This window comes from Mobula hypostoma, chromosome 18 (assembly GCF_963921235.1).
Source record: "Mobula hypostoma chromosome 18, sMobHyp1.1, whole genome shotgun sequence".
Classification (NCBI taxonomy): Eukaryota; Metazoa; Chordata; class Chondrichthyes; order Myliobatiformes; family Myliobatidae; genus Mobula; species Mobula hypostoma.
The window spans coordinates 45,734,295-45,753,433 of record NC_086114.1 but is presented as its reverse complement, the minus strand read 5'-3'; the positions used below and the strand labels follow the sequence as shown (position 1 = coordinate 45,753,433).

Genomic DNA, 19,139 nt, shown 5'->3' with positions numbered 1-19,139 from the left:
AAACTTAGTAATCTATCCATCTACATTTTCATGCAGGTTATTTATATTTATCACAAACAGAAGAGGTCCTGGTCTGGATCGCTGTGGAACATTGTCAATCATGAGGCTCCACCCTGAATAAGACCTAATACCCACTGTCTTCTTTTTTCCTATGAATAAGCCAATTCTGTATCTAGACAACGAAGATCATCTTGGATCCCACGCATATTAATCTTTTGGATGAGCCCAACCATGAGGGATCTAGTCAAATGATTTACCAAAAGCCATGTAGTAACATTGTGTACTGTGGTGGCATTATAGCATAGTGGTTAGTATGACGGCTTTACAACACTAGTGATCATCGACCAGAGTTCGATTCCCATTGCTGCCTGTAAGGAGTTGGTATGTTCTCCCTGTGACCACATGGGTTTCCTCTAGGTGATCCAGTTTCCACCAATATTCCTCAGACATATAGGTTAGACTTAGTAAGTTGTCGGCATGCTATGATGGTGCTGGAAGCATGGTGACATTTGCGAATTGCCCCCAGCACAATCCTCGGACTGTGTTGGTTGTTGACTCAAAATAATGCATTTCACTGCATGTTTCTATGTACATGTGCCAAATACAGCTAATACTTTCTTTTAATCTTTTAAACTCTGCCTTCATCAATCATATTTGTCAACTCCTCGAAAATGTAAATTGTTAGTAAGACCCGACTTGCCCCACACTAAGCCATGTTGATTATTCCTAATTAAGCAATAATTTTCTAAATGCTCATGAACACTATCCATAAGAATATAGTCCAGTAACTTCCCTACCAGTGGCATGAGAACCATTGGTCTATAGCTTGCAAGATTATCTCTACTTCCCTCTTTGAATAATGAAACAACGTGAGCTACTTGCCAGTCCTCCAGGACCCTGCCTCTGGCTAGAGAGGACACAAAGATATAGGTCAGGGCTTCAGAATTCTTGTCTGTGATGTCTATATACTAAAAACATGTGAGTAAATAAAACACAATTGTCTCTGTGCAAACAACCCACTACATTAAAGAATGTGTCTTCCATTTTAATTGTTTTTTCTACCAATTGAAAAACAGAATCTTCACTGCTTTCATTGGTAGAGAAATTCAAGGAATCCCTCTGGCTGGATGAGGAAATTTCTTCGCTTCTCAGTTACTGAATAGCCATCCCTTATTTCCAACTGGTTCTAGGCTTTCCAGCCAGGGGAAACTTCCTCCCTGGATCTATCCTGTTAAGCACCAGAAAAATTTTGCGTATTTCATTAAGATCTAATTTCAAAACAATATGTGCAGAGCTGCAGGAGTGGTGTTTTCCCTGGCTGACGTGTCTAACCAGGGGTCTGAGTGTCAGAAGAAGTTGCTGCCATTCAGAATTGAGGTGAGGATAATTTTTTTTCACCCAGTGGGTGGTGAATCTGTGGACTTTTCTACTTAGGAGGACCGTGGAGACTCAGTTGCTAAACTTTTTTTCAAGACAGATAGATTTTTGGATATTAAAGGGATCAAGGGATACATATTAAAGGGATGCATGGAAATGTGATGCTGAGGCCAAAGGTCAGCCATAATCTTAAAGGAGAACTGGGCATGAGGGGTTGAATGGTTTACTCTTGTTTCTACTTTGATGGTTTCAACAATCAGAGAATATGATCTTTCTTCATTCTAATAAAACTCTTACTAAATTATAATTCAGGGACCTTTGCCACAATTAAATTAAATCCAAGTGTTTGAAGTTTCTCTTCATAACTAGAGCTTTACTATTTTCATAACTAAGTGAAAATAAAGACAGTACCAAGACAGCAGTTTAAGTTGTAAATTATCTTTGCTTGTATGTAAAATTTAATCTTTTGTTTGTATGATAGACCATCAAAATTGAGTCTATTGTCTTTATCTAGAATCACTGTGCTTGCTGTCAGCGTTCCCATCTGCGTTCCCACTGGATAGCTGTATTGTCTCTTATCAAATGAGTGATGTTTCAAAACCCCCAGAGGCTTGACATCTGAGCTTTGGTACAAGACTTATTAGAAATTCAGTATTTCAGAAGCAACATTTGACTTTCTTGGAGGGTGTTAGTGGTCCAGTACTATTTTGAAAGGCTATCCTGTGCAATAATTGACCCTCACTCAATTTTACAAAAAAAAATTCTCATTTTGAAGCTGGTCATGTTTGAATTGGCTTCTTTAAAATGTTATTCTGGTTTAACATAGCACTGCTGAAGGTGAGCAACTACTTACTGGTGGTTAACAAAGCAAAGAATACAACTATATATTTTATTAATAACATCTTTTCTGCAAAATATTTCTGATGAACGATCACCAACAATCAAGAGGTGTGTCTGAAGGCTATTTTTCATTCTATTTGCTTACTTTTATTATTTGCATGATTTGTATTTTTCTCTGCACATCGGGCATTTGTTGGTCTTTTTTATGGGTTCTTTGGGTTCCTTGTTTCGTGGCTGCCTGTAAAGAGATGAATCTCAAGGTTGTATAATGTATCCATTCTTTGATAATAAATGTATTTTGAACTTATTTGCAACACCATTACACATCACAAGTAACCCACTAACTGAAGTTTATCATGAATGGTTATCAAAGGTGTTATAGAAATTAATAGCTCTGACTTTGGTTATTCTCTCTCTCTTTTGAGGCTTATCCCCTTTTTGTTAAGGCTGGCTAAAATTTTCGTCGGACTTTCCGAGTGGAAGCTTATACTAAGTTTGCAGTTTCACCTTTATTTTGGGCCCTCTATTTTGTTTGGAACAGACCGCAGGTTTTAGGCAGGCTGACTAATTGCAGTCCTTCAGTCAGATGCTGAAAGTTGAATGTGATCAGTGTTACTGGCTTAGCAGTGTAGCTGAAAGGTGAGGGTTCTGTGTTGTGAAACTAGTGGAAATTATTGAAATATAAATAGATTCAACAGCTTGTTTGCATAACTATTCTCAGAAAGTGTTATTGCAGTAAGTCATCAGATCTCTCATGGGTCTTTGTAATTTTTCCTTTCAAAGCCTTGGTGATTAGGCCTCACCTAAGCCTATTTATGCTGGTTTTGTCTAACTTAAGTGCTAACCAAAGAGAATCGTTTCCCTCTTATTCAAATCCCTTCTTAGTGACCTAGCTTCTAGTTGTTCCCTTCATCTTTCAGCAATGTTAAGTGCCTTGAGTAAAACACACAATATACTGGAGGAACTCAGCTGGTCAGGCAGCATCTATGGAGAAGTATAAACAGTCAGCATTTCGGACTGAGACTCTCCATCAGTCGATTGTTTATTCCTCGCCATAGATGCTACCTGACTTGCTGATTTTCTCCAGCATTTTCAGCACCCGCAGAATCTCTTGTGTTTATTAAGTGCTCTATGTAAATATAATATCCTGTTGGTAAGGGAGATAATGACTTCTGGGAGAGAAGAGCCAGGATCATATTGAGCGGTGGAGGTCTAAGGAGCTTGGTGCTTACTTATATTCCCATTTTCTTATGTTCCTATGAGTAGGTCATAACCAGTGACAAGGCCACAGGCGATGGAACCTGAAGCTTCACACCCAGCACTCTTGATGGTGTTTGACAGATCCTTAATGTTAAAAGCATCTGCTACTGTTTTAAACATTTCTGCTATTCATTTGTGGATGAATGGGATAGACTGAAATAATTATACAAATTATTTTAAAATAATCAAATATAAAATCACTTAATAATTGTTAAAACATGTTGTTACTTATTTAGAAGATAAATATACAATAAAATAAAGAAAATGAATAAAATATATGAAAACCTGACCTTTCTAATGAAGGGCGGTGGATAGGGCCATACAGCTTCTACTCTTGAATGGATCTCTGGACCTCATAATCTACCTATCACGACCTTGCCTGTTATTATCTGTCTAGAGTGCACTTTCTCTGTAATTGTAATATTTTATTCTGCATTCTGTTCTTGTGTTTCCTTTGCACTATTTCAATGTACAGATATGATGAAATGATCTATATGGATGGCATACTAAGCATTTTTATCACTGTACCTTGGCACATGTAACAATAGTAAAGTAATTTACCAGTTTACCTTAACTTAGTTCCACCGCCTGAGCTTTGTCTCCATTCATAGTTTGCAAAGCGGTCAGGACAGTGGCTTACAACAGGGGCCATCTCACAGAGGACACGAACATGATGTGGTTCATTCTTATTATTTTGATACGGTGTCACCTTTAGCTAGTTTGCCGTTATAATGGAACTGTCAGTTCTCCTCCACCAACAATCAAGATGGAAGTTATTAATTTCCAATAGAACAACAGGAATTCTGCAGATGCTGGAAATTCAAGCAACACACATAAAAGTTGCTGGTGAACGCAGCAGGCCAGGCAGCATCTCTAGGAAGAGGTGCAGTCGCCGTTTCAGGCCGAGACCCTTCGTCAGGACTAACTGAAGGAAGAGAGTTCCAATAGAATTCATTTGCTGAATCTCTATACCTGATTTCCTTTACTTCCTTTCTCCCCCTTTCTTTCTCCTTCTCTTTTTTCCTCTGTCACTCTCCATCCTCCTTCTATCTTCAACTCACTTCCCTCTCCCTGTTTATTATTTCCATTTTTCTTCCCTCTTTCTCTTCCTTTCTCTTTTCTCCTCCCACTTCCACTTTCTCTCTCTCTCTCTTCCCTTTCCCCTGGTCTCACCCTGCCTCCACTTTTCCCCTCCCATTCTCCCTCTATCTATCAGCCTACCCTTTTGCTCACCTAATCAATTGATTATTGTTAATTCTAATAATAAATAGACATTTTGATGGGTTAGTAGATTTTCACATATTGATGATATCAAGGAACATGAGTTGTGTCAAGAAACAGGCCTGAGGTAAAAGATCAACCATAATTTAATTAAATCATACAGTAGACAGGAGCAGAATTACCTAGTCCTGCTTCTCCTTCTTACATTCTTATTTTCTATATCTTCTTACGATAGATACTGACAAATTTGGTTTCAGTATCAGATCTTATAATCAAACTTGGTTTGATTATATAAATTTAAAAACAATTTGAATCATTTTACAACAAAAAGGGAATTATATAAATGCATGTCCTCCAAACCAAGAGTGGCCTCATTGTGTCAGTAGAGGAGGTTATGGATCAACATGTCAGAATGGGAATGGGAAGTAGAATTAAAGTGAGCGGCCCTCCTCCCCACCTTATTCTGGCATTTGCCCCTTTTCATTTCCAGTCCTAATGAAGGGTCTTGGCCTGAACCTCAACTCTTTATTCCCCTCCATCGATACTGCCTGGCCTGATCTGTTAATGGCTCATAATATACCTTTAGGTAACAGGAATGGGAATACTGATTCCAGTATGCTGGTAAAACCATAATAAGACCATAAGACATAGGAGAAAAATTAGGATATTCTGCTCTGCCATTCCATCATGGCTAATTTATTATCCCTCTCAAACCCATTTCTTGATTTCTCTCCTTAAGCTTTGACACTCTTACTAATCAAGCTCCACTTTAACTACACCCAGTGACTTGACCTCCATAGCCATCGGTGCCAATGAATTCCACAGATTCTCCACCCTCTGGCTAAAGAATGTTCTTCTCATCTTAGTTCTAAAGGGATATCTTTCTATTCTGAAGCTCCTGTCCTAGACTCCCCCAGGACATGAAACACGTTCTCCACATCCACTCTGTCTAGGCCTTTCAATGTGCAATGTTTCAATGAGATTCCCCCACAACCTCATTCGTCTGAACTCCAGTGAGTACAAACCAGAGTCATCAATCATTTCTCATACATTAACTCTTTCATTCCCAGGATCATTTTCATGATCCTCTGGACCCTTTCTTAGATAAGGGGCCCAAAGCTACTCACAGTATTCCAAGTGAGGCCTTGCCAGTGCCTTATAAAGCCTCAACATTAAATCCCATGTTTTAGTTCTCTCAAAATGAATACTGACATTGCATTTTCTTCCATACCACTGACTCAACCTACAAGATAATCTTTAGCAAATCCTGCATGAGCACATCATTTAATACCCAAAGTGCTTTCACAGGGATGAGAGAGATAATGGAATAAGAGCTGAAATGTATTTTTATCGCATTATCTCCTTAGAGATGCTGCACACTCTACCTTTCCCATCCTCTCTGATAGCACACCCTGTGGTGGCCATTGGCTATTGAGATTGTTGCCATGGGGAAAACTGTATGGTCTATTAAAAGGAGGGGGGAGATAGCATGTGGCACACTTCCAACAAGAAGTGATAAAAGAAACATAGGGTCTGGTTGGTCTATCAACACCATCAGAATCAGGTTTATTATCACTGGCATATGTTGTGAAATGTGTTGTTTGGCGTCAGCATTGCACCGTGAGATACAAAAATCACTCCAAGTTGCAAAATAAATAAAGAGTGTAAAAGACAAATGATGAAGTCATTTTCATGGATACATTGTCCATTCCGAAATCTGAAGGCAGATGGGAAGAAGCTGTTCTTAAAGTATTGAGTGTAGGTCTTCAGACTCTTGTACCACTTCCCTGGTATGGTAAGAGGAAATGTCCCAGATAGTGAGGGTCCTTAATAATGGATGCCAACTTCTTGATTATGCCCTCAATGGCAGGGAGGGTTACGCCCATGATAGAAATGGCTGTCTACAACCCTCTGCAGCATCTTGTGATCCCATGCGTTGGAGCCTTCATGCAAGGCTGTGATGCTCTCCACTATGCATCTGTAGAGATTTACAAATCTTGGCTGACTTACCAGATCGCCTCAAACTCCTCATGAAGTAGAGCCTTTGGCATGCCTTCTTTGTGATTGCATCACTGTGTTGGGTCCAGGATAGATCCCCTGAGACAAGCAGCACCCACTGGGTGAAATATCTTTGGGAGAGTGTGTACTTGCTCATACCTCCTTCAATGGATTAAACCCTTCAGGAAACGCAGTGCCACAACAGGAGCTGCTACTTCACAACTCCAGTGTCACAACGTTTTAGGAACAGTTCCTTCCTCTCTGCCATCAGATTTCTGAATGGACAACACAAATTTCATGACATATGGTGATGATGTTAAGTCTGATTCTGATCCTGATCCCGACATACAATGGCAATTGGTGCGGAGTTTGCATATTCTCCCCGAGACCACATGGTGCTTCATTTTCCTCCCACATTCCTAAAGATTTACCTGGGCAATTGACCCACACATCTTTGGGACACAGAAGGAAACTAGAGCACACAGAGGAAACCCACACGGTCACAGGGAAAACGTGCAAACTCTGCACTGACAGCACCAGAAGTCTGGATTGAACCCAAGCTCCTGTTCCACGTGAATCAAAAGTTCAAATGAAAATCGTAGTGTTTTATCAAATTATGTAGAAAAAAAGCATGTTGAGCTGCTGTGGGATTATCGGTAAGGGGGAGGAGACCCAGTGCCCATGCAGATTCAGAGTGGTTATAGGTAACTTTGTATGTCAATGACTATGGTAGGTAGCCTATTGCACAGCATATGGAGTCAGATATGTCAGGAAACGGTCAGTTTGATGAGCAAAGAAAATAGAAACTACAGCAACGTTTCTCAAAAATGTAGGATCACTTCTCCACAAAGATGCAGTGAGAGGGGGAGACTTACATTTAAATTACGTGAATAAAATCAGACAGCCACAGCAGTAGTTAGCAGGCTTGATTGAAAGGGGAAATTACTCAGACATCTCATCTCTGGCTGGTTATAAGATTCTACATTTTAACAGTTTCATTGCATTATATATTCCAACTTTGAATTGGCTGCTCTGTTTGTTGCCTAGGCTCTGATCACGTTCTGAGGTTCTCTGCGGTATAGTCAGTGGGGCAGTGTTTTAAACTAAAAGCACTTCCTTCAGTCGTTTTACTTTGAAGTTTTATTTCCCCTGTCTGTGATGATCATAGTAAAATGGACACCTGTACAAATTAGGAAAAAAGCGTAATTAAACTCCCTATAATTTGGAGGGACTCCTGCTGGGTGAGGTCAAGTTAACTCAAGTTTACTGTCTTGTTCACAAATGCATGTCTGCTCACGTGTATTGAAAACTTGCAGTACTTGTAACGGCATCACAGGCACAGAGCATCATATAAGCAGCATTCACAAGAAAATGCATCAATTAAATATCAATTTTTTACAAGAAAGAGCACATTTAGACCGAAACAAAAACAAATTCCATTTTAGTGCAAAATAATCAGTGATCAAAGTGTTGCTAAACTGCAGTGATTATGGTTATGCCAGTTGCTTTAAGAACTGTACCTCTATAGCTGTTTTTGAACCGAGTGGTGTGAGTCTCCATTTTATTTATTTATATATTGAAATGCAGCGCGTGGAGTAGGTCTTTCCAGCTCTTTGAGCCGTGTCGCTCAGCAGTCCCCTGATTTAACCCTAGCCTAATCACGGGACAATTTACAATGACCAATTACAGTAACCTACTAACCGGTGTGTCTTTGGACTGTGTGAGGAAACTGGAGCACTCAGAGGAAACCCATGCGGTCTCAGGGAGAACGTACAAACTCCTCACAAGCATGGAAATAAACCCGGATCACTGGTACCGTAAAGTGTTCCGCTAACCACTCCGCTGCCATGCCATCCCAATTAAATACAAAATAATTTATGTATTTAATTTGCAGAGAGAGAGAGAGATCGTTTAATATTGGGTGAGATATCATGACAATGCGCAATTCCCTGCCACAGTGACACAGCAGATAGTTCTACTGTCTTGCAGCTCCAGCAGCATGGGTTCAAATCTGACCTCTGGATTTCTCCGGTTGCATGTTCTCCCTATGACTGCGGATGCCTCTTAGGTATTCCTATTACTTCCCAGATATGCTGCCTGTTGGATAGTTGGTTAATTGGCCCCTGAGAGGGTGGCAGGAGAATCTGAGAAACACATGGGGGTGCTGGGGGTGTGGGCGAGGTTTGGGAAATTAGTTGGCATGTGATAGACAATGTCATGAGGAACTAAGGAAGTAAGCCAAAGTAATTCATAAAAGTTGCTGGTGAACGCAGCAGGCCAAGCAGCATCTCTAGGAAGAGGTACAGTTGATGTTTCGGGCTAAGACCCTTCATCAGGACTAACTGAAAGAAGAGCGAGTAAGAGATTTGAAAGTGGGAGGGGGAGGGGGGAGATCTGAAATGATAGGAGAAGACAGGAGGGGGAGGGATGGAGCCAAGAGCTGGACAGGTGATTGGCAAAAGAGATATGAGAGGATCATGGGACAGTAGGCCGAGGGAGAAAGAAAGTGTGTGGGGGGGGGGGCTGCTTGGCCTGCTGCGTTCACCGGCAACTTTTACGTGGGTTGCTTGAAATTCCAGCATCTGCAGATTTCCTCGTGTTCGTGTCAGGGTAATTCATAATTGGTTTATTATTGTCACATGTACTAAAATGCATTGCAAAATTCTGTTTTGCATGCTATCTGGACAGATAGCATATGTAATTATATCCAGATAGCAGAAAGAAAACAAAATGAAAAATATAAAGTATTGCAATTACAGAGAAATTAGACAAATATGGCAAGGACCACAATGAGATAGACAGGAATCAAGAAGTCTGCGCAAAAGTCTTATAACAGCAGAATAGAAGCTATCTTTGAGCCTGGTGGGACATGTTCTCAATCTTTTGTATCTTCTGTTTGATGGGAGAGAGGAGAAGAGGGAGCAACTGGGGTGGGAGAGCTCCTTGATTTTGTTGGCTGCTTTCCTGAGGTAGCGGGAAGAGTAGGCAGAGTCAATGGAGGGGAGGCTGATGGGATTGCTCTGAGCACTGGCATAGAATTGGGAGGCTGGATAGGGAATTAGACAGAATAAAAATGGGTGGAACAGTGGTACCACTAGAAGAGTCACTGCCTCACAGTCCCAATAAACCAGGTTGATTCTGACCTCCAGTTCTCTCTGTGTGGAACTTGCATGCTCTCCTTGTGCTCACGTTGGTTTCTCTCTATGCTTCACTTTCCTCCCACATCTCAGAGACATGGTTCATTGCAAACTGTCCCTAGTGCAAATAAGTCGTTGAGTCTGTGGGAGATGATGGGATAATGGGAAGTATAACAGGAAGCACACACAGAATGATGGAGGAACTCAGTAGGACTGGAGAAAAAAATGCGAGGAGTCAGAGTTAGAAGGTGGGCAGGAGGAGGAAAAACACGAGGTGATAGGTGAAACTGTGAGGAGGAGTGCTGAAGTAAGGAGCTGGGAATTTGATTGGTGAAAGAGATACAGGGCTGGAGAAGGGGGAATCTGATAGGAGAGGACAGAAAGCCATGGAAGAACGAGAAGAGGGAGGAGCACCAGAGGGAGGCGATAGGTGGGCAAGGAGATAAGGTGAGAGAGGGAAAAGGGGATGGAGAATGGTGAAGGGGGGCATTAACGGAAGTTCATGAAATCGATGTTCATGCCATCAGGTTGGAGGCTTCCCAGACAGAGTATAAGGCATTACTCCTTCAAACTGAGTGTGGCCTCGTTAAGGCAGTAGAGCAGGCTGTGGACTGACATGTCAGATTGGAAATGGGAAGTGAAATTAAAATGGGGGCCACTGGGGGATGTTGCTTTTTCTGGCAGGTGGAGCATAGGTGCTTGGTGAAGCCGTCTTCTAATCTATGTTGAGTTTCACCTATATACAGGAAGTACTGGGAGTAGATTACCCCAACAGACTCACAGGTAAAGTGTCACCTCACCTGGAAGGATTGTTTGGGGCCCTGAATGGTAGTGAGGGAGGAGGTGAATGGCAGGTGTAGCACTTGTTCCACTTGCAAGAATAAGTGCTAGCAGGGAGATCAACGGGGAGGCACAAATGGATAAGGGAGTCGTGTAGGGAGCGATACCTGCGGAAAGCAGGAAGTCGGGGTGGGGTGTTAGGGAAAGATGTGCTTGGTGGCTCACCTTCCTGGTCAAGTGACACTTCACCTGTGAGTCTGTTGGGGTCACCTACTGTATAAGGTGCTCCCAGTGTGGCCTCCTGTATATCGGTACAACCTGACTCAGATTGGGAGACCACTTCACCGAGCACCTATGCTCCGTCTGCTAGAAAAAGCAGGATCTCCCAGTGGCCAGTAATTTTAATCCCATTTCCCATTCCCATTCTAACACGTCAGTTCACAGCCCCCTCTACTGTCACAGCGAGGCCACTCAGGTTGGAGGAGCAATACTTTACATTCTGTCTGAGTAGCTTTCAACCTGATGGCATGAACATAGATTTCACGAACTTCCGGTAATGCCCCCCCCCCTTTCATCATTCCCCATTCCCTTTTCCCTCTCTCACCTTATTTCCTTACCTGCCCATCACTTCCCTCTGGTGCTGCTCCCTCTTTTCTTTCTTCCATGACCTTCTCTCCTCTCCTATCAGACTTCTCCTTCTCCAGCCCTTTATCTCTTTCAGCAATCAAATTCCCCGCTCTTTACTTCACCCCTTCCCCCACCCCTCCCAGTTTCTCCTATCACCTTATGTTTCTTCCTGCCCTCTCCCCACCTTATGACTCTGACTCCTCATCTTTTTTTTCTTCAGTCCTGATGAAGGGTCTCGGCCCAAAACGTTGACGGTACTTTTTTCCATAGATGCTGCCTGACCTGCTGAGTTCTTCTCGCATTTTGTGTGTGTTGCTCAGACTTCCAGCATCTTCATATTGTTAAAAATTGCTGGTGAACTCGGCAGGCCACGCAACATCTATAGGAAGAGGTACAGTCGACGTTTTGGGCCGAGACCCTTCGTCAGGACTAACTGAAAGAAGAGTTAGTAAGAGATTTGAAAGTGGGAGGGGGAAGGGGAGATCCGAAATGATAGGAGAAGACAGGAGGGGGAGGGATGGAGCCAAGAGCTGGAAAGTTGATTGGCAAAAGGGATATGAGAGGATCATGGGACGGGTGGCCTAGGGAGAAAGAAAGGGGGAGGGGGAAGCCCAGAGGATGGGCAAGGAGTATACTGAGAGGGACAGAGGGAGAAAAAGGAGAGAGAGAAAAAATAATCAATCAATCAATCAATCAATAAATAATTAAATAACAGATGGGGTACGAAGGGGAGTTGGGGCATTAATGGAAGTTAGAGAAGTCAATGTTCATGCCATCAGGTTGGAGGCTACCCAGACGGAATATAAGGTGTTGTCCCTCCAACCTGAGTTTGGCTTCATCTTTACAGTAGAGGAGGCCGTGGATAGACATATCAGAATGGGAATGGGACGTGGAATTAAAATGTGTGGCCACTGGGAGATCCTGCTTTCTCTGGCGGACAGAGCGTAGGTGCTCAGCGAAACGGTCTCCCAGCCTGCGTCGGGTCTCGTTAATATATAGAAGGCCACATTGGGAGCACCAGATGCGGTATATCACCCCAGCCGACTCACAGGTGAAGTGTTGCCTCACCTGGAAGGACTGTCTGGGGCCCTGAATGGTGGTGAAGGAGGAAGTGTAAGGGTGTTGACTTCTCTAACTTCTGTTAATGCTGTCTCCTTTTTCTCCCTCTGTCCCTCTCACTATACTCCTTGCCCATACCCTGGGCTTCCCCCCTCCCCCTTTCTTTCTCCCTAGGCCTCCCGTCCCATGATCCTCTCGTATCCCTTTTGCCAATCAACTTTCCAGCTCTTAGCTCCGTCCCTCCCCCTCCTGTCTTCTCCTATCATTTCGGATTTCCCCCTCCCCCTTCCACTTTCAAATCTCTTACTATCTCTTCTTTCAGTTAGTCCTGACGAAGGGGCTCGGCCCGAAACGTCAGTCGACCGTACCTCTTCCTATAGATGCTGCCTGGCCTGCTGCGTTCACCAGCAACTTTGATGTGTATTGCTTGAAATTCCAGCATCTGCAGATTTCCTCGTGTCTGCATATTTTTGCTTGTTTGTGGGCATAACATGAAATTAGTTTAGGATACTCTGGGTAGGGTGAAGAGCGTCTTTCGTGCTGTATGCTACCACTTGCAAAAATGAGGGAAGGTGAGAATGATGCATTTAGGTGAAAGTAGGGTGGAGAGGAAGCAGGAAGAAGCTTGTGGGAAGAACAAAGCCTGATAAGGATCAATTGGTCTTGTTTTGCCCTGATCATTCCATGCCACTCCTTATTCCATTCTATAAAAGATGATATAAACATGTATTATTCTGAAGATCTTGATGGGGTGGATGTTGAAGGGATATTTTTCCATTTGGGGGAATCCAATGCTTGTTTTAGAGCAACTCTTCACCCATATAGAATGGAAATGAGAAGGCATTTCTTCTCGTGGGGGTTGTGAATCTTTTGAATTCTTTACCCTGGAGAGCTGTGGAGACCGAATCACTGAATACATTCAATGCTGAAATAGGTTTTTAGGATAGTAAGATTAAAGCAATAAGTAAGAAAGTTAGATACAAGGGAATGCAAATGTTGGGATCTGAAGCAACAAATTATCTGCTGGAGGAACTCAAGTTTAGCCAAACGGCAACTGTGGGGTGTTGGTTTTGACATAGGTTTTTGCTATAATCACATGTACCGAGGACCAGTGGAAAGCTTGTCTTGCATACCATTCGTACAAATCAGATCATTACACTGTGCATTGATGTGGAACAAAATAAAACAATAACAATACAGAATAGAGTATAAAAGCTACAGAGAAAGTGCCGCGTAGGTAATCAATAGCACATAAAATCATAACAAAGTACATCACGAAGTCCAGAGTCCATCTTATTGTCCTAGGGAACATTCACGTTTTCATCCTTTTGTATCTTCTGCCCAATGGGAGGGGCAGAAAAGAGAATGTCTGGGGTGAATGGGGGCTTTGATTAAGCTGGCTGCTTTACTGAGGCAGCAAGAGGTATAGACAAAATCCACGGAAGGGATATTGGTTTTTGCAGTATACTGAGCTGTGTACACAACTCTCTGCAGTTTCTTGCAGTCACCGGCAATGCGGTTGCCATACCAAGCCATTGTGCATCAATAAAAATTGGTAAGTGTCGATGGGAATATGACAAATATCTTTAGACTCCTGAGGAAGTAAAAGCTTTTGTGAGCGATCTTTGCTGTGGCGTCTACTTGCTTTGACCAGGGCAGCCTATTGGTGATGTTCACTCCTAGGAATTTGAGGCTTTCAACCTTCTCAACCTCAACACTGTTGATGAAGTCAGAGCATGTGCACTGCCTCCTTCCTGAAGCCAATGACCTGCTGTTTGGTTTTGCTGACATTAATGGAAAGGTTGTTGTCATAGCATCATGTCACAAAGCTCTCTATCTCCTTCCTGTACTCTGACTCGTCATTATTTGAGGTATGGCCCTCTATGGTGGTATCATCTGCAAACTTGTTGAGCAGAAACTGACTGCGCAGTCATGAGTGTACAAAAAGTAGAGCAGGGGGCTGAGGACGCAACCTTGAGGAGCAACAACCATGAGAATAATTGTGGCAGAGGTGCTATTCCCAGACCTTAATAATTGCAGCCTGTTGTTAGGAAGTCAAGGATCCAATGCAAAGGGAAGTGTTGACTCCCATGGTTGGGAGATTGGTGATGTGCTTGCTCGGCATTCTAGTACTGGAGGCAGAGCAATGTCAGTAAACTATAGTTTGACTGGTGGCCTTTACTGCCCAGAAGCTCCAGAGATGAGTATAGGGCCAGGAAAATGGTGCCAATGTGGGCCTCTTTCAGTGGTAAGCAATTGCAATGGGTTAACATTACCTGGGATGCTGGAGCGTATGCATGCCTCTACAATCTGCTCAAACACTTCACAATGAGGGATGTCAGAGCCACAGGGCAATCATCATTAAGGCATATTACCTTGCTTTTTTTTAGGTACCAGGATGTTAGTGGTCTTCTTAAGGCGGGAGGGAACCTCAGACTGAAGCATGGAGAGATTAAAATTGTCTGCAAATACCCCTGCCAGCTGATCTGCTCAGGATCTAGGAACATGGCCATGAGCCAGATGCTTTCCACAGATTCCCTCTCCAGAAGATTGATCTTACATCTGCAACTGTGACTGTGGGTTCAGGTGCATTGGAGGTTGTCAGGGTAGCGAACTGGGGAAAGGGATGTTTTGTTTAAAACCTAGCATCAGAACTGAGATTGGACAAAGTCACTATAAATAGAAAGAGAGGATGTTTCCAATACTGGGAGGGTGTCACGGTCTGGTCTGTAAAATCTGCATTCCGGTTCACGGTCCAGTCAGTAGATTACATACTCCGGTTATTCTGTTTTTCCTTTGTTCCATTGGGTACCTTAATTGAGGCACCTGATTCTTGTTTCGGACTGGCAACATAAATAGCTCTGGGGTCCAGTGATTCCTTGCTGGACCGTCCTCGACAGTAACCTTGTCAGAAGCCCCGTCAAGTTAACCTGCCGGAGTGAGACTAGAGCCGCTGTCTGTAGTTCCTGGGCTGCGTCTAGGGCTTGCCGCTACTTGGAGCCTTTTCATTTCAAGATAAAGGTCGGTCTATCGTTGTGTGATTTTTGTCTCTCCGTGTTCTCTCCTCTGCTGGGTAGGTTTGGCTGTTTGCCGCTACCTTGTGGGAGGAACGGTATCAGTATTTTGTGTGCTGCGTCCAAGAAGAGTCCCGGCTCTATGTCTTGTGTCCAAGGAGGAGCCCTGGCTCAGTGTTTTGTGTCCTGGGTCTAAGTCAAGTCTGAGCCTAGTCCAAGTCGAGAGTCAAGTTCCAAGTCCAGGTCGAGAGTCAAGTTCCAAGTCCAGGTCGAGGGTTAAGTTCCAAGTCCAGGTCGAGAGTCAAGTTCCAAGTCCAGGTCGAGGGTCAAGTTCCAAGTCCGAGTCCCGAGTTCCATGTCTGGGTCCCGAGTTCCATGTTCCGAGTTCAAAGTCTGGGTCTGGAATTCCATGTTCCAGGTTCCAAGTCCGGGTCCCGAGTTTAACTTTCCAGGTTCCAAGTCCAAGTCCAAGTCTGGGTCCCGAGTTCCATGTTACGAGTTCCAAGTCCAAGTCCGAGTCTAGCCATGCTTATTTCCGCTTCTGGTTTGCTCACTCCTTGATCTTCCTCTGAACAACCCTTGCTTCCCTGCTTTCCTAGTAATGATTAATAAACTCTATTCTTGTTAACGCTAAAAAATGAAACTTGTTCGTATCCTGCTTTTGGGTCCACCTGTGCTCTGCACTTGTGACACTAGGACCTGAAGGCACAGCCTCAGAATACAAGAATGACCTTTTAGAACAGACATTAGGATGAAATTCCTTAGCTGGAGTGTGGTGAATCTGTGGAATTCATTGGTATATTTAACATGGAGGTTTATAGGTTGCTGATTTGTAAGGGTATCAGTGGTTATGGGGAGAAAGTAGAAGAAAGGCAGATCAGATGGTAGAGCAGACTTGATGGGTTGTGTGGCCTAATTCTGTTCTATACCTCATGGTCTAAGATAGGAAGTGATGAAACAGGTTCTGGTAGGTGATTGGTGGACTGAGGAGGGGTAAAGGATGGCAAGCAGATGAAACAATGTAGGAGACCTGAAATATAAACAAATTCTATCCCTTCACAGATGCTGCTCAACCTGCTGAGTACCTTTAACAAATTATTTATAGGTAAGATGTTGAATTGTGTCTGTAAGTTGATAAGCCATGCTTTTATTGAATATGTTTATATATAGCCTACTCTTGGTCCTGTTTCATATTTTTAGTCCTAACCAAGCAGAAGTTAAAGTTTGAAGATAAAATATTTCAGCAGGTGAAAATTCCAGGTAAATTCCAGGTCAGGCAGCATCTATAGGGAAAGAAACAGAACAGTCATTTAGACCCAATACCCTTCGTCAGAAATGAAAAAAAGGCGAGTGTGTTCAATTACAGAGAGGGAGAGGAATGGGGAGAATGGAGGGAATATATGTGAAAGATTATCAAAGTTAATTAAAATGTCTGTCTTCATCCTTGCAGGTTCTACTGGGATCTGACTATGCTGCTTCTCATGGTGGGAAACCTGATCATCATTCCTGTGGGAATTACATTCTTTAAGGATGAGAACACCACTCCATGGATTGTCTTCAATGTCGTGTCAGACACTTTCTTTCTTGTTGATCTAGTACTGAATTTTAGAACTGGGATTGTCGTGGAGGACAACACAGAGATTATTTTAGACCCTCAGAAAATTAAGATGAAGTACCTGAAGAGCTGGTTTGTGGTGGACTTCATATCCTCCATCCCAGTTGACTATATTTTTCTAATAGTAGAAACGAGGATCGACTCAGAAGTTTATAAGACTGCCAGGGCACTGCGGATTGTAAGGTTTACCAAGATTCTCAGCCTCCTCCGGTTGTTACGGTTATCCCGTCTTATCCGCTACATCCACCAGTGGGAAGAGGTAAGTCTTAGTGCTTCATATAACAGAGATCTCATTGACAATAAACAATCATTTGAACTGGGTGTCTTTAGTACCCAGATGCTCCAGAGATGAGTGGAGGACCGGGGAGATGGCATCACAGTAGACCTGTCTCAGCAGTGGGTGAACTGCAATGGGTCAAAGTTGTCTGAGAGGCTCAAATTACATCTTCTTGAAGCTCTTCACGATGGTGAATGTCAGAGCCACAAAGTAGTAGTTATTAAGGCACATTACTTTGTTTTTCATAGGTATCAGAATGATGGGTGGCAGGGTGGAGATATGTCTCTACCAAAGGAGGTGTAAGGAGCTTCTTCCCTCCACTAGCCTGTAAGTTACCCTTGGGCAAGGTGTAGCACCTGCTTAGCCACCACTCAGGGTCATATAAAGCCATGGGAGCAGGCGGTGGATGGTCGTATGAGCAGATGGTGCATATCACAAGTCCTGGTTATGCGACCACTGACACCAGGCAGACAATCTCTGAAGGGTATTGATAATGGCAGGGGTCACCTGTCTTGTATAATTACTGCCCAGAAGAAGGCAATGGCAAACCACTTCTGTATAAAAAATTTGCCAAGAAGAATCATGATCCTGAGACCACGATCGCTTTCACCATATGGCGCATAATGATGATGATGACCAGTCTTAAAGCAGGTGGGAATCAGAGGAAGGTTAAAACTATCTTCAACTATCCCTACCAGCTCATCTGCACAGGCCCTAAGCCGTGGCCAGCTACACCATCCAGGCCAGATGCTTTACATGGGTTCACCCTCCAGAGCACTGACCTTACACCTGCAACACTGACCATGGGATGAAGTCATTGGGGCACAGGGTATTTTGTTTCTGCAGGCACATTGACCCCATCAAAAGTGTTTGTACATTATGAAATCTAGGCTGAGTTAGACTTTTACAGTTGGGCCATTTCATAAGGAAATCTGAATGGGGGTCCCAACTGTCAACCACCAACTGTCCCAGATAGGAATCTCACCCTGCTCCATTCTGTGTTCATCTTACCAACTGACAGTGCAGTTGTGCTGGGACCCACAAAAGATATTCCTCGCACCCTATTCTGCCACTTCCTGGAAGATTAGGTAGGGGAGGAATCTCTGGGAAGATGTAGCCCAATGCTCTCCCCAACTTCTTCAATCGCCATGCTTCTCTCCTTCCAACTGAATTCCAGTGCTGGCTGTGCTGGCTTCACACTTGAGTTGTGGCTGCTATAGCTCCAACCTCTGCCCGGGCAACCAACCACAGCACCTCCAAGGATCATTTGGAAAGAGAAGGCATTTGCAGTGGGCTGTTTCAGTCACTGGATGCCCCAAACAGCTAACTAGTGAACACAGTAATATCTGATGTGTGGTAATGTAGATAACGTAGCGCTTATGTGTAAAAAGTAAGCTCCCACATGAAAGCAGTCTGTTGATGGCCAGCAAATATTTATTTGGGTATAGAGAGGCTGAGGACATGAGCTCGTCTTCCAATAGTGTTGCATAATGTTCAACAGCTACGTAAGGAGGAGGTTTAGTACATTATCTGAAGGAAAGCACTTGTGAATTGCACTGGAGCAGTAGATCAGTTTCCAGGAGGGTGTTAAGCTCACAAACTTTCAGACTCTGTCAGGGATGCCCTCAGCCTTGTCTGCGGCCTGCCGAGGTTGCTCACAGATTCCTACCACGTAACAGCAGCAAGCTTCGACCCAGAGACTGGATTTTGGACATGATGAGAGAGGTAAGTGGACATGTGTTTCTGCTCCCAAAAGAAGAACATGAGACTCACAGAGAAATCTCCCCGAGAAACACTTGTTTATCAAATGAAAGTTATTGAATTAACTGGACAGTTAATTCAGCACACTGAACTGCTGTGCACACTGGTTCGTGCATTTGTGTACTATTTTACCAACACAGTAAATCAGTGAGAGACATTGATTAGAGAGAATT

General features: G+C 43.3%; 1 protein-coding gene across 1 annotated transcript in view; it reads left to right on the top strand.

Annotated features, from left to right (window-relative positions):
- Positions 1–19,139, top strand: part of LOC134358503 (potassium/sodium hyperpolarization-activated cyclic nucleotide-gated channel 3-like) — a 531,682-nt gene that overhangs the window by 71,771 nt on the left and 440,772 nt on the right. Inside the window, exon 2 of the mRNA XM_063070795.1 lies at positions 16,764–17,187. Coding sequence (XP_062926865.1) covers positions 16,764–17,187 — 424 coding nt within the window. The remainder of the gene's footprint in view (positions 1–16,763; positions 17,188–19,139) is intronic.